Source organism: Lynx canadensis, chromosome D1 (genome assembly GCF_007474595.2).
Source record: "Lynx canadensis isolate LIC74 chromosome D1, mLynCan4.pri.v2, whole genome shotgun sequence".
Lineage (NCBI taxonomy): Eukaryota > Metazoa > Chordata > Mammalia > Carnivora > Felidae > Lynx > Lynx canadensis.
Genome location: NC_044312.2, coordinates 63,511,714 through 63,525,184, shown reverse-complemented (window position 1 = coordinate 63,525,184; position 13,471 = coordinate 63,511,714). Strand labels below are relative to the sequence as shown.

General features: G+C 42.3%; 1 protein-coding gene across 1 annotated transcript in view; it reads right to left on the bottom strand.

The window, feature by feature from the left end:
• The window catches only part of DNHD1 (dynein heavy chain domain 1), an 80,533-nt gene that overhangs the window by 64,557 nt on the left and 2,505 nt on the right, over window positions 1–13,471 (bottom strand). Inside the window, exons 3-6 of the mRNA XM_032595114.1 lie at window positions 10,150–10,323; window positions 4,911–5,114; window positions 4,721–4,831; window positions 3,008–3,164 (exon numbers count right to left, since the gene is read on the bottom strand). Of these exons, the coding sequence (XP_032451005.1) occupies window positions 3,008–3,164; window positions 4,721–4,831; window positions 4,911–5,114; window positions 10,150–10,323 (646 nt within the window). The remainder of the gene's footprint in view (window positions 1–3,007; window positions 3,165–4,720; window positions 4,832–4,910; window positions 5,115–10,149; window positions 10,324–13,471) is intronic.

Here is a 13,471-nt window from a genome sequence, read left to right as displayed (position 1 = left end):
TATAATACCAGATATCAAGACGTACCACAAAGCTGCAATAATTAAGATGGTGTGACACTGGCCAAAAGACAGACTAATCAGACACAAGACAGTCTAGAAACAGACCCACACATATACAGTCATCTGATTTAAGAAAATGACACCACTGTAATTAGGTGGGGAAAGGATATTTTTTTCAATAAATGGGGAAAATAAAACTTGGCTCTTATGTCACACCATACATAAAAATTAATTTCAAATGTACTATAGACCTAAATGTGAAAGAAAATATAATAAAAGTTCTAGAAGAAAACAAGGAAATATCTACATGACTTTGGGGCAGGCAAAGATTTCTTAAACCAGGACTCAAAAGGCACTAATCAAAAAAGATTGACAAAATGAACTTCAAGAAAATTAAGAACTTCTGTTAATCAAAAGACACCATTAAGGGACACCTGGCAGGCTCAATTGGTAGAGCATACATCTCTTGATTTCAGGGTCTCAGGGCCATGAGTTCAAGCCCCATGTTGGGTATAGAGCTTACTTAAAAAAAAAAAAAAAGACACTATTAAAATAGTAAAAGGGTAAGCCACAGACTGGGAGAAAATATCTATTATATATATATATAATATACATAATATTATATATTATATATATAATATATATAATATACAATATATATAATATATAAATATATTATATATTTATATATATATATTTGATACAGGATGCATATCTAGACTATCTAAGAACTCTTACATATTAATAGGAAAAAAACAGACAACAGTTAAAAATAAACAAGAGACTTAGACCATCACAGAAGAAGGTACCAAAACAGCCAATAAGCATATGAAAAGACGCTCAACAACCTTGGTGATCATAGAAACACAAATTAAAACTACAGTGAGGGGCACCTGGGTGGCTCATTCGGTTAAGTGTCTGACTCCTGATTTCGGCTCAGGTCATGATCTCATGGTTGTGAGATCAAGTCCCGCATCTGGCTCTGCACTGAGTGTGGAGCCTGTTTGATATTTTCTCTCTCTCCTTCTCCTTCTGCCCCTCCCCTGCTTGCATGTGCTCTCTCTCTAAAACAAACAAACAAACAAACAAAACTACAATGAGATACCACTATATACCAGTTTGGCTAAAATTAAAAACCCTGACAATACTAAAGGTTGATGAGAACATAGGACAACTGGAAGTCTCCTACACTGTTGGGGGAATACAAACTGGTACAACCACTCCAGAAAACTGTTTGGTACTGTAAAACAGACATGTACCTTATTCCAGCAGTTTCACTCCTAGAACACATACTCCAAACAAATGAGTGCTTATGTCCACCAAGGGACATGCACGAGAATGTTCTCATCAGGGGCTCCTGGGTGGCTCAGTCAGTTAAGCGTCCGACTTCAGCTCAGGTCATGATCTCACGGTCCGTGGGTTCGAGCCCCGCGTCGGGCTCTGTGCTGACAGCTCAGAGCCTGGAGCCTGTTTCAGATTCTGTGTCTCCCTCTTTCTCTGACCCTCCCCTGTTCATACTCTCTCTCTGTCTCAAAAATAAATAAATGTTAAAAAAAAATTTTTTTTTAAAAAGATGTTCTCATCAGCATTATTCATAACAGCAAAAGCTGAAACAAACTCAAATGTCTATCGATAGGAGAATAAATTGTGGTATATTCATACAGGAAATACTACATAGCATACAAAAGAGTGAACCACTGCTTCCTAGAAGATTATGGATAAACCTTGCTAAAATAATGTTGAGTGAAAAAAAAATGTTGATTCCATTTATATGAAATTCAAAATCAGACTAAATTAATCTATGGTGACAGAGATCAGAGTAGTAGTTACCTTTGTGGGGGTATTGACAGGAGAGGTACCAGGGAGCTTGCTGAGGTGCTGGAAGTGTTCTACATCTTGATCTGGGTGGTGGTTACATGGATGTATATACATGTAAATATTTCAACAAACTGCACACTTACAATTTGTTTACTGCATGCAAAATTTACCTTAATTGACAAAATAAACCTCTATTTTTATTTATTTATTTTTTATTTTGAGAGAGAGAGAGAGAGAGAGAGAGAGAGAGAGAGCAGGGGAAGGGCAGAGAGAGAATCTTAAGCAGGCTCCATGCCCAGCATGCCCACAACCATGGGCTCATGACCTGAGCTGAAATCAAGAGTTGGATGCTTAACCAACTGAGCTACCCAGGCACCCCCAAAGTAAACTACTATTAAAAAATTTTAATATTTTTGTAACATTAAAACAAGAGTGGGATTTCAGAACTGGGAGGTACAGAAAGGCCATGGAATAGCTTGCCCCCACCTTCGGCCCCATTCAGCTTAGTGCAGTGTCAGGTCCAGCTGTTATTGTCTGGAGGCTGAAGGCCATTTCCCTGTATGAATCTACCTAGGGCTTCTCGTACATTATTTCTCATGTACTAGATCTCTCTCAGATCTAGTTTACCTAGAGACGGCGATCAGCCAGAGAACTGGGTAAATATCCAGCCCCACCCGACAGACAGCAAACTATAGTGACAGGAACATGTAGCAGGGCCTCCAGGAGCCCTAGGCAGAGGGCAGGTACCACGGATGCAAAGTAGGCATAATTAGGAAGGACTCCATCACCGGATGCTTCTACCAGCCACAGTGGCCCACCGAAGATTCAAAATAGGTTCAAAGATAAGCCTAGTAGCATAAAAGATCCAGACTCCAACTTTCAAATTCCCTAATGCCCCTGGCACAAACAGCTAAAGAAAAACCATTGCTATGTTCCTTCTCCTCCCTGCTCAAGGCCAGGACCAACCCTTAGGGAAAAGGTTGGGTCCAAGCCTCTGCCCATCTGTAATTGATCCATCCACCCCACAACAGAGACTGCTGGTGCCGGGCAGGACAATGGCTCTGGGCCAACTTCAGAGTCCAGACCACACAGGGGATCCCAGGAGAAGCGTGAGCCAAGAGGAGACTGGGCCTCTGGCAAGCTCAGCTTGGGGAAAAGGTTCACAATAAATTGCACTGCAGCCTCTTACCAGGTGCAGGATGGATGTGCAGAGGTGCAGGCAGCGATGGAGCAGCTGCAGAGCCTTGTGGTTCTCCTTGGCTAGAGCCCGTTGCAGGTCCAGCAGCCCATAGCATTGATCGGGGTCTCGGGGGAGCCAGGATACAGAGCGCAGCTCCTGCAGAAGCCTGCAATCAATGGCTAAGCTTGTCAGAGCCGGCATCTCAGCCTTCTTTCCTTGAACACTTCTGACCTCTTCCTAGCCCAGCACACCGCAGAATAAGCAAAGATTTAGAAAGATTCTAATATTCCTGGTGACCTACAGAGACAGATTCCTCTTGAGAATTCTTTGGAAGAATTCAAGCTGAGGAAGTTGCTGGCCGGGGAATTCTTTGGGAAAGGCCTGGAGTTATGTGCAAATGTTTCTACTGACTGACCTTTCTGCCAGGAGAGCGTCTCCTTGAAAGGCCTAAGGGCCCAAAAAATCTAGATGGGCAGATCAGTTTTAGGATCAAAGGTGAGGAACCTCTAACTTCTCTATGGGCTGACCATCCCTGAGAAAACCTGCTTTTGTTATCTACTCTCTCCATGAGAATTCTACATCTCTAAAAATCCTTGAAAAAGACGAAAGATCCCCAATAAGCAAAAGGTGATCATAATGGGTATCATTTATTCAGCACCTATTAAAAGGCATTGAACATGGTACTTTATATTTACAATCTCACTTAATTCTCACTATAGCTGCGTGGTAGGAACGTTTATCCCTAGTTTTTATATCAGGAAACGAGGCTCAAAGAGTAAAGTCCTTGCTAGGGTTCAGGATTTAAATTCAGATCTGTCCAGTCTCCAAGCCCTTATGCTTTTAATTACACTATGATGATTAGGCTAGACTGGAGGATTCCCAGAGCAAAGGTTTCAAACTAGTAACCCGTGGGTCAAATTCAGACTGAAAATGTTTTCACATGTTCCAGTAAGAGTTGGCCAGCACACTGTTTTAATAAAAATTTGAGTTGAGTAGGTAAAATTAAGACATTTTACAACAAAATGTGGATTTCCAGGAAATCCTGAAAAACAAGGCAGCTGGCATGCTGTACCCATATTCCCAGAGGCAACAGACAACTGGAACTCAGTAGTGACTGTCCTATTTAGATGCAGTCTCCAGACTGTATTCCCCTGCTCCCTCATGTCTTGCACCTAATCCACTACGTTTCTTCCATAGCTCCGGCTCAGGCCCTGTGGGCATCTGAGTTTGCAACTTCTATCACTGAAGAGAATTAGAGTGGCTGAGGAGTGCAAGATAAGTAAGAAAGTACTGAAAACAGGAATAACTAAGCTTTTCTTCAAAAAAAAGAACCCAAAAGGTACCATGGGAAGAGCAGAGAATTTGAATTCAGGCACCTGAGTTACATCCCTAGATCCAATACTCAATAATTGTGTGGTCTGGGGCAAGGTGATGTAGGAATACCTAATTACATGAAAATATGCTCAAGATACATTATTCACAAAAAAAACTGCTTACTTAACAGTATGTCAAGTATGACCACATACGTATATGTGATAGAAAATAAGACCAGAAGGGAAATGTGCAAAATGTTTGTCGTGGTTATTTACGGTTGGTAAGATTAAAGATTTTTTTCTCTTTGTGCTTTTTCATGTCTTCCAAACCTTCTACAAGGAACATGTTATTGTTTTTTTGTAACAATAATTCAAAAGGTCCATTGACATTGTATTTTGAAGACCTTACCTGCTAATATGCAGAAGCCCAGCTCCAAAGTGGGGCACAGCAAAGAGCAGATGCTTTCCTAGGAAAGTCCGGTGCCGGTGCAGCCCGTGCAACTTCACACTCCTCTTCCAACTACAGACCAGAGGGCAGCGACAGCATGCTACTGCTCCCCACAACACTTCTCCCCACATCCCATACTGTCACCACCTACCAAGCCAAGGCCTTGTATAAGAGGCAATATTTGAAGAACGGGATGGACTGGAGCTGCTGCCAGAGGACAGAATGGCGGTGCCAGGTGCCCAGCGTGATCGTCTCACTGCCCTCCACAGGATGGACATGCAGGATCCCAAAGGGAGAGAAGATGTAGTACTCAGGGTTCACCTTCTTGGGTGGCACCACCACCAGGCTGTAGGGCCTTTAGAAAAGAGCTCTGGTCAGCAGGAGCCCTGGGAACTCCTGCAGACGTCAGGAAGGGACAAAAGAAGGATGGAGAGGCGAAACATGGCAGCAGGAATGAAGGCAGAAGAAAGTGGGAAGAAGGGAAAGAGAAAAGAATGATCTTCAAACTCAAAAAAGGAAACAAATATTATTAATGTTTTAAAAGTTTATTTATTTATTTTGAGAGAGAGAGCAAGTGGGGGAGGGACAGAGAGAGAGAGAGAGAGAGAGAGAGAGAGAGAGAGAATCCCAAGCAGGCTCCCTGCTGTCAGTGCAGAGCCCCACACAGGGTTCCATCCCACGAACTAAACCGTGAGATCATGACCTGAGCCAAAATCAAGAGCCGGACCCTTAACCAATGGAGTCATCCAAGTGCCCCAAAGAAATAAATATTAAGAATAAATGGAAGCCAAAGATGGAAGGGAAGAAAGAAAAAGGCACCCAGCCAGGTCTAAGAAGATCATATCTCCAGATCCAGATACCTTACATTCCATCAAACCTAAGATGCCATCAGTTGTAAGCTGCAGTGTTAAAAAAAAAATGAAACATTAAAATGCTGCCAATGTGATACTCCACCAATTTGTAAGATGCATCATAATTTCAGAGATGTTAAAATGTAAAAAAAAAAAAAAAAAGTACATCTTAGAGATGATAAAATATGTATATCTCTAGGTACTGAAATAACATGCAGAGAAAATCAGTGGGTGCTGTTGGGAGTAACTGAGAATGGGGAAAAGCAGGGGGTGAATAGAAGACTCGACACAGGCAAATAAAGAGGAAAACTGCAACCAAAAGAACCACTCAAGTACCTCCGGAGCCACCTTAAAATCCTACTAAGTTCTCTTACTTCAGCACAATGCACCTGCTTCCCAAACTAAATGCCATTTATATAGTTGTATCTAGTTGCAGGGGACTGGTTAGCATAATGCTGTTTGGGCACATTCAATAAAGTATTTATCAACTTTTATTTTACAGTTTTATTTTCATAACTTGGAGCCAATAATATACTTAAGCATTAAGTATATTTGAAAGCCCTTTATAAGCTTTGATGTCCCAGTTCCTATGCCTATAATGCCTAAGAGATAAAATGGCCCTCTTCTATCTCTTCCCTCTCAACTTTCTAGAATACATGATTAAGCAAATGACTGAAGAACATTTAGATAGATCCAGAATGAACTCACTAAGTCATGTAAAACTTTGTTTCCTTTCTGACAAAGTGACTAGATTTTCCCAAGTACTCTTTTTCCCCAAACCATTTCTTCTGAAACAAAGAGGAGCCATAACTTTTTCCAAGATAGTTAAGGAAAGAATATAGGATTTAAAACTGAATCTACCTGACTCAAGTCACCTCCCTTAACCACTGGGCTGCTTAGTTTCCCACAGTTTCCTGTACTAATTGAACCCTGGCTCCCCCAAGGGGTCATTCCTTCCCTTATGACCTTCTTAATGAACACTACTCTTTCTTTTCTCTTTTTCAAAAGCTGCTTTCTTCTTCTTTTTCTCCTCCTTCTTCTCCCTCTTCTCCTTCTTCTTCTAGGATTTTAAGTAATCTCTACAACCAACATTGTACAACCAAACTTACAACCCCAAGGTCAAGAGTTCCATGCTCTACAGAATGAGCCAGCCAGGCACCCCTAAATGCTACTCTTCCTGCACACAGTCAGGATAGAGGGTACTCTTCTCACTCCCCACAGCAAGTGCTCCTTTGGGGGATAGTTACTCATTCGACTGTGCTAGGCACTAAGGATATAGCAGTAAACAGGAAAAATTCAGCCCCTGATTTCATATGGAATTTAATTAAACCATTTATCGAGTTTCCCTTCTGTCCAAGTGCTGTGATTGGAGATGAGGACATAAAAATAACTGCTACATAGTCCTTGCCCTCAAAGGGCTCAGATCAATCGGAGTTATTAAGTGATGCTAGAGAGTATTCAACTGCTTCCAAAACACCTCAAGCTCTCTGCCTTACTGAAACACAGCAAGTTCTATATGTAACTCATCATCTACTTGCCTCCATGCCTGTTCCTACTCTGGATAATTCATTCATTCATTCATTCAACAAATGTTATTGAGTCTCTACTCTATGCCAAATTGTTCTAAACCCTCAGGGTATGCTGTTAAACATAACAAACAAAAATCCCTGCCCTGACAGAGCTCTCATTCTATTGAAGAAGAAAGATGATAAACATAATAAATGAGAGGGGAAGAAAAGCACTGGAAGAGGAGGTTGGCAATGCCAGGGGAGGACAGGAGTTTTGGGGGGAGGGGGGAGGGGGAGGGAGGGAGAGGTGACACTTGAATGAAGACCCTAAGGAAGTGAAGAAATAAATTCCTATCTGAGTATGAATTAACATCCAGGACAAATACCAATATAACACTGTATGTTAACTATGTTAGAGTTAAAATGAAAAACTTAATTAAAAAACCTGGGACAAATCCAAGAAAAAATTGATAAATTCAAACACATTGAAAAAAAAAAACCCATTACATGTCCAAGAAACAAAAGGAAACAATAAAGGGCAGGGTTCTGCTTTAACTAATAGTGCACTAGAAATTTAGAACACTCTCACTTGAGAACAACTAGAAAAAGGCAAAATAAACTGGTAAAATATGAAAATCATCTGTATGGACACATCAGGGAAGTCCAAATTAAATGCCGTGGGCTCTGGGTTTGTACCCTGGTCACATTATAGGTTGAAGCAGAAAACATGGCTTTCCTGGGTGTGGGTCCCCAGCTGCAGCCTCTGATCTTTGGCTGTCTGTGCCTACCCAAAGCTCGGCTCAGGAGCTGACAGTAAAACTGACACACAATCGCCAATAGTGGGATCCACATGCGCCTCTGTTTGGGGAAAAGCACCACCAAATGCTAAACTCACTTCACTGGATTTCCTTCTTTGGCAGATGTTCGTCCTATAATTATTCACTGCCTTTTAGTTCTCTTGCTCATGGTTTCTTGTCTCTCCGTGTGCCTAATTATCTTTGATTGTGCTGCTTCTGTGATTATGATGGAGCTGATAGTTTAAAAGTTCTAAGCTTGTAATTTTCTTGGTGTGAGCTCTCCACTGCAGTCAGTAAGCATCCCGTCCCACACCGCCACTGTTACTGGTCAGGTGTGGTGGCTGGCCACTGGGTGTCAGTAGGTAGTTCATCACAGTCAGCCACAAGTGATCATTTCATTAACTGTGATGCCACTACATGGCATGGATTACTAGGACTTATACACCATTTGCACGGAGCTCAGTACTGTTCAAGGCCAAGGACATTACCAAGGCAGTATCAGAATCCCATATTTGAGGCTCCTTTCCTTTCATGATATCAGTAACGGTCCAATCAGGAAAGCAGAAACCAAACAGGGCATTTTAACAAAGTGAATTTAATAGAGAGCTTTTTTTTTTTTAAGGTGTCAAAGAAACAAACAGCCGAAAGGGAACACCAAGGTGGCACTGATACAATAACCGCAGGAATGGATGCCAGCTCGAGAATGAGAGGAACATAGGGAAGGGGTCTGGATTCTCAGAAGCTATGAGCTTGGGGGAGGGGCTTGTAGACCTGGGGCCTGGATTTCATTGGAGGCGCTGCCAGACTGGTACTAGTGCCTTTGGAGTTTGGAGGAGGGGCAGTCAAGATACAGAAAGCTGATGGGCAGGTGCCACCCAGCTGGCGCTGGTGCCGTCAGAATCATGAAGAGGCTAATTCAGAAGGTGCCCACTGCCGCCAGGGTGGAGGACCAATCCTGACAGAAGGAGCAAGCAAGGGAAAGAGGAAGTTCCTTCTCTTATCTTGCTGTCCAGTCTCCTTCTAGCACCCCCTACTAACCAAACCTAACAGGGGGTGCCTGGGTGGCTCAGTCAGTTGAGCGCGACTTTGGCTCAGGTCATGATCTCCTGGCCTGTGAGTTTGAGCCCCGTGTCGGGCTCTGTGCTCAGAGCTCAGAGCCTGGAGCCTGCTTTGGATTCTGAGTCTCCCTCTCTCTCTGCCCTTCCCCCACTCATGCTCTGTCTCTCTCTGTCAAAAATAAATAAACATTAAAAAAAAAAAAAGAAAAACCTAACAGGAGGCCAGTTGAAAAAGGAGGAGTAAAGTTTGCAGTCTCAGCCCCAGTGTCATGAAGTAGTGAGAAAAGAGCCAAAAGACAACTGCTTAATAACTGGCACAATGCTTTCAGTGAGAACTTGTTAAATGACCTGATCAGTAAATGCATGGATATGCCCCATTAGTGCTACATAAGCTCAGGAGAAAGACAGCAGTGTATGTAGGAAACAGAGCCTTCTGGGAGGGTACACGACATACTGCTGAAGAGAATGAACTTTTGAGTTAAGACAGTGCTAGGTTTGTCTGTTTCTACCACTTAGTATGTGACAAGTTACTTAACCTCTTTATGCCTCAGGGTGCTCGTCTCATGTATGGAAATAATAACAGCACAATGCTTGGGAAAAAAATTGATTAATGGTAATTATTATTTCTGAGAAGAGATGGGATTTGAACAGGGCTTTGAGACATACATAAATTTTAGAGCTAACAGAAGAAAATGAACACCTCCTGAGTCATGTGGAAGGAGGGGACTTGTTTTTATAGCCCCAGAGCTACAACCAGGACCAGAAGGTAGAAGTTAAAAGAAGGCAGAGCTTGGTTCAGTCTAAGGAACAGGGCCCCTTGGGAAACTCAAAGCTTCCCCTCACTGTTCAAACACCAGATTTGTGCACTGGAGTTGGAAGAGATCCCCATTAAATTCCCTTCTGAGGCTACGACCAAATGTTTCTACCATTTTAGGACAGAATAAAGAAGACAGAACCAAAAGTAGAAAAGGCTGTGAGAGCAAAGGGAGCAAAGAAGAGGTGCAGAACGGAAAGGAGGAAGCTGAGAAGGGAAGAGGGAGGCAAACTGGAAGACAGAGGAGAAGCAGCCAGAGAAGAGAAAGGACAGGAGAGGAGTGGGTAAGGAGAGGAAGCCGGGTGGGAGATAGCATGGGAGGAAAACAGGGAGTGGCCAGAGTAAAAGCCATCTGGACTTACCTAAAGTGCCGGCTGGGAGCTACATTGAGATAGAGGAAGTGGATCTTCTTCAGGTATCTCTCTGTCTTCATAATGGTCATCACCTGGCTACCCAGGAGGGAAGTCTGAAATGAGAAGCCAGAGCTTCTCTTCTGTAATATTTTCTTCCCAGGAACTTGTGTATCTAGCTGAGACCTGTATGATTAAAAAAAAAAAATCAGGAGAAAAGAGACAGAGCAAGGAGTCAGCTTGCCACTGTTAGCCAGTGAAAGGAGGAGCAGATTGGATGCTGAAGAGGATGTGATGTAGTATTGTCAGAGCCTATACCCTACCCTACCACCTATACCCAAAGGTATTCACATACCGAGCAAATACCGTCAAGCAGCTATATTCACACAGACCAATCAATGAACAACCCTTCCCTTTCTGACAAATGAGTAATCATTCTGGACTTCTTATGATTACTATGAAGCTATTATTATATAATACTGAATGAAATGGGAATATTTTGTTTTCCCAGCTCATCATCTAGCAAGCCCACAGGACTGATTTCTCCACCACTGCTTCCTAACCTAGATCTCCTAACCATTGCCCCCATTATGCCTGCTTTCCAACTCTGCATGATTCCATGCCTGTGAGTCTTTCTTGCTCTTCCCCCATCACCACCTAACTTCTAGTTTCACATCCTTTCCTTTCCAGCCAGGATCCAATGGTGCATTCTTCAATCCCCTCAAGCCTACACCAGTACTTTCAGTCTTTTTACCCTTCAACGCCAGCCAACAAAATTGATATAAAAATTAATTTTCCAAGAAACCAAAAACTGAATACCTGGACTATACTAGTCAAGTGTATAGCAATGTCACTAATTGACCCAAACCTAGATCAACAGAACAAGTTACCCCAGAGATAACAGTGCCATCCTATTCTAAAAGTTCATATCGCACAATAGGGCTTGTAACCTTGATGTTGGATCGGGACATTTGAACCGTGTAACAGCTACTGAAGTTTCATTTCCTCAACAGTTAAGAGTCCTACATGATCTAAATTGGTTCAGAAGATTACTGAACCAGGAATATCAGCCCCTCGACGGATTCCTAGTATCTGATCTTAATTATGGGCTCATGCTGCTCTGGTATCTTCATACAAGTCCTCAGGCACCCTATATCTTTCAGTCCCCTCAGCTGCTATTCCAGACCTCTACCTACTCTCATGCCCAGCCCTGCCAGGCCCCACCTCATTCCCTTCCCTGCCTCCTTCCCTGCCCAGAGAAAACTGAGGTTCTTGGCCATCAACTAACTTCCCCTAGTTCAGCTGCTTTCCCACACATTTATCTGCCCAGATTCCCATCCTAATCCCATCCTAATCAACTTGAGAGGAAGCAATGCCCTTTCTTCTCTGTAAGACTAATTCCTCCATTTGTGAAGTGGATCCTTTATCCTCTCTTCATGCTATATTTTCAATCTCTTTCTTTTCTTATTGTTAGCCTATATTTATTCATGCACTGTGCAAAAAAATATTGAACACCCACTTCTCAAGCATTGTCGTAAGGGCTATGAACATCTATCTTATTTTTTTTAGGAGGCCTATCCAGACACCAGTGTCCCATTATCTCTCTCTCCCTTTCAAGCCAACCTTCATGAAAGAATAGTAAAATGTGATTTCTACTTCCTTATCTCCCGTTTGCTCCTGAATGCACTAAAATCTGGCTTCCCCTTCACAAAACTGCCTGAAATAAATCACTCTCACCAACCTCCTCCTTGTTACTAAAACCAATGAACATTTTTCAGATTTTTCTTACTTGCTTCAGTAGCATTTAATACTAACTGCTTCCCCCTCCTTGAAACTCTCCTCTTATTTCACCTCATAACCTGCAAGATATTTTGTTAATAACTTCAATCTAAACCAAAATGCCTCTGATGTGCTTTCCCCTACATGTACACACACACACACCCGTACACATACACACACACACAGGAGCAGCCAGGGGAAAGGCGGTGTTCTCTTTAGTATATAGCACTTATCACAATTTGAAATTATTATTTTATTGGCATCAACTTATTTAATATTATTCCCCCAACTGAACTGTAAAACCCCAAAGAAAGAGAATGAATGTGTCTTGTTCATGTCTGTATCTCCAGCATCTAGCAGTTCCTAATACGTACTGGGTCTCCAGTGATACTTATTGAATGAATGGATGTCTGGAGGAACAGACCTGGAGAACTTCATGCAAGCTAAGCCACATTAGCTAGGCCTCAGAGACTTATCACCAGGTCCAAAGAGAAAAGCAAAGAACTTGACCCCTTTCCAACATCTCAGTCCATTCTCACTTTAGTTATATACTCCCAGGAAACACATTCAGGGCACAGGGCAGGTCTTGGAAAAAGAAAGGATCTGCTGGGGATCTTGAAGATATAAATTGTCAGCACTGTCCGCTTCTATCAGAGCCCCAGGAGCCTACCTATCTGTCCACCATTACAGCTTTAAGATTTTAGGAAAAAATTTGACCCAGCCATAAACTTAGAGCAAAAACTGAGGAAGCCAATCCAGATTAAAGGTAAAGCTACCCTTCTTCCCAGTGAATGTGTACTAGACAAGTTGCAAAGCACTTAGAAAATCAGGCCAGACTAGTATCCAAAATCTATAAAGAACTCACCAAACTCCACACCCGAAAAACAAATAATACAGTGAAGAAATGGGCAGAAAACATGAATAGACAGTTCTCTGAAGACATCCAGATGGCCAACAGGCATATGAAAAGATACTCAATGTCACTCCTCATCAGGGAACTACAGGTCAAAACCGCACTCAGATACCACCTCACGCCAGTCAGAGTGGCTAAAATGAACAAATCAGGAGACTATAGATGCTGGAGAGGATGTGGAGAAATGGGAACCCTCTTGAACTGTTGGTGGGAAGGCAAACTGTTGGTGGGAGCGGTGCAGCTGCTCTGGAAAACAGTGTGGAGGTTCCTCAAAAAAATTAAAAATAGATCTACCCTATGACCCAGCAATAGCACTGCTAGGAATTTACCCAAGGGATACAGGAGTGCTGATGAAGAGGGGCACTTGTACCCTAATGTTTATAGCAGCAATTTCAACAATAGCCAAATTATGGAAAGAGCCTAAATGTCCATCAACTGATGAATGGATAAAGCAATTGTGGTTTATATGCACAATGGAATACTACTTGGCAATGAGAAAGAATGAAATATGGCCTTTTTTAGCAACGTGGATTGAACTGGAGAGTGTTATGCTAAGTGACATAAGTCATACAGAGAAAGACAGATACCATATGTTTTCACTCTTATGTGGATCCTGAGAAACTTAACAGAAGACCATGGGGG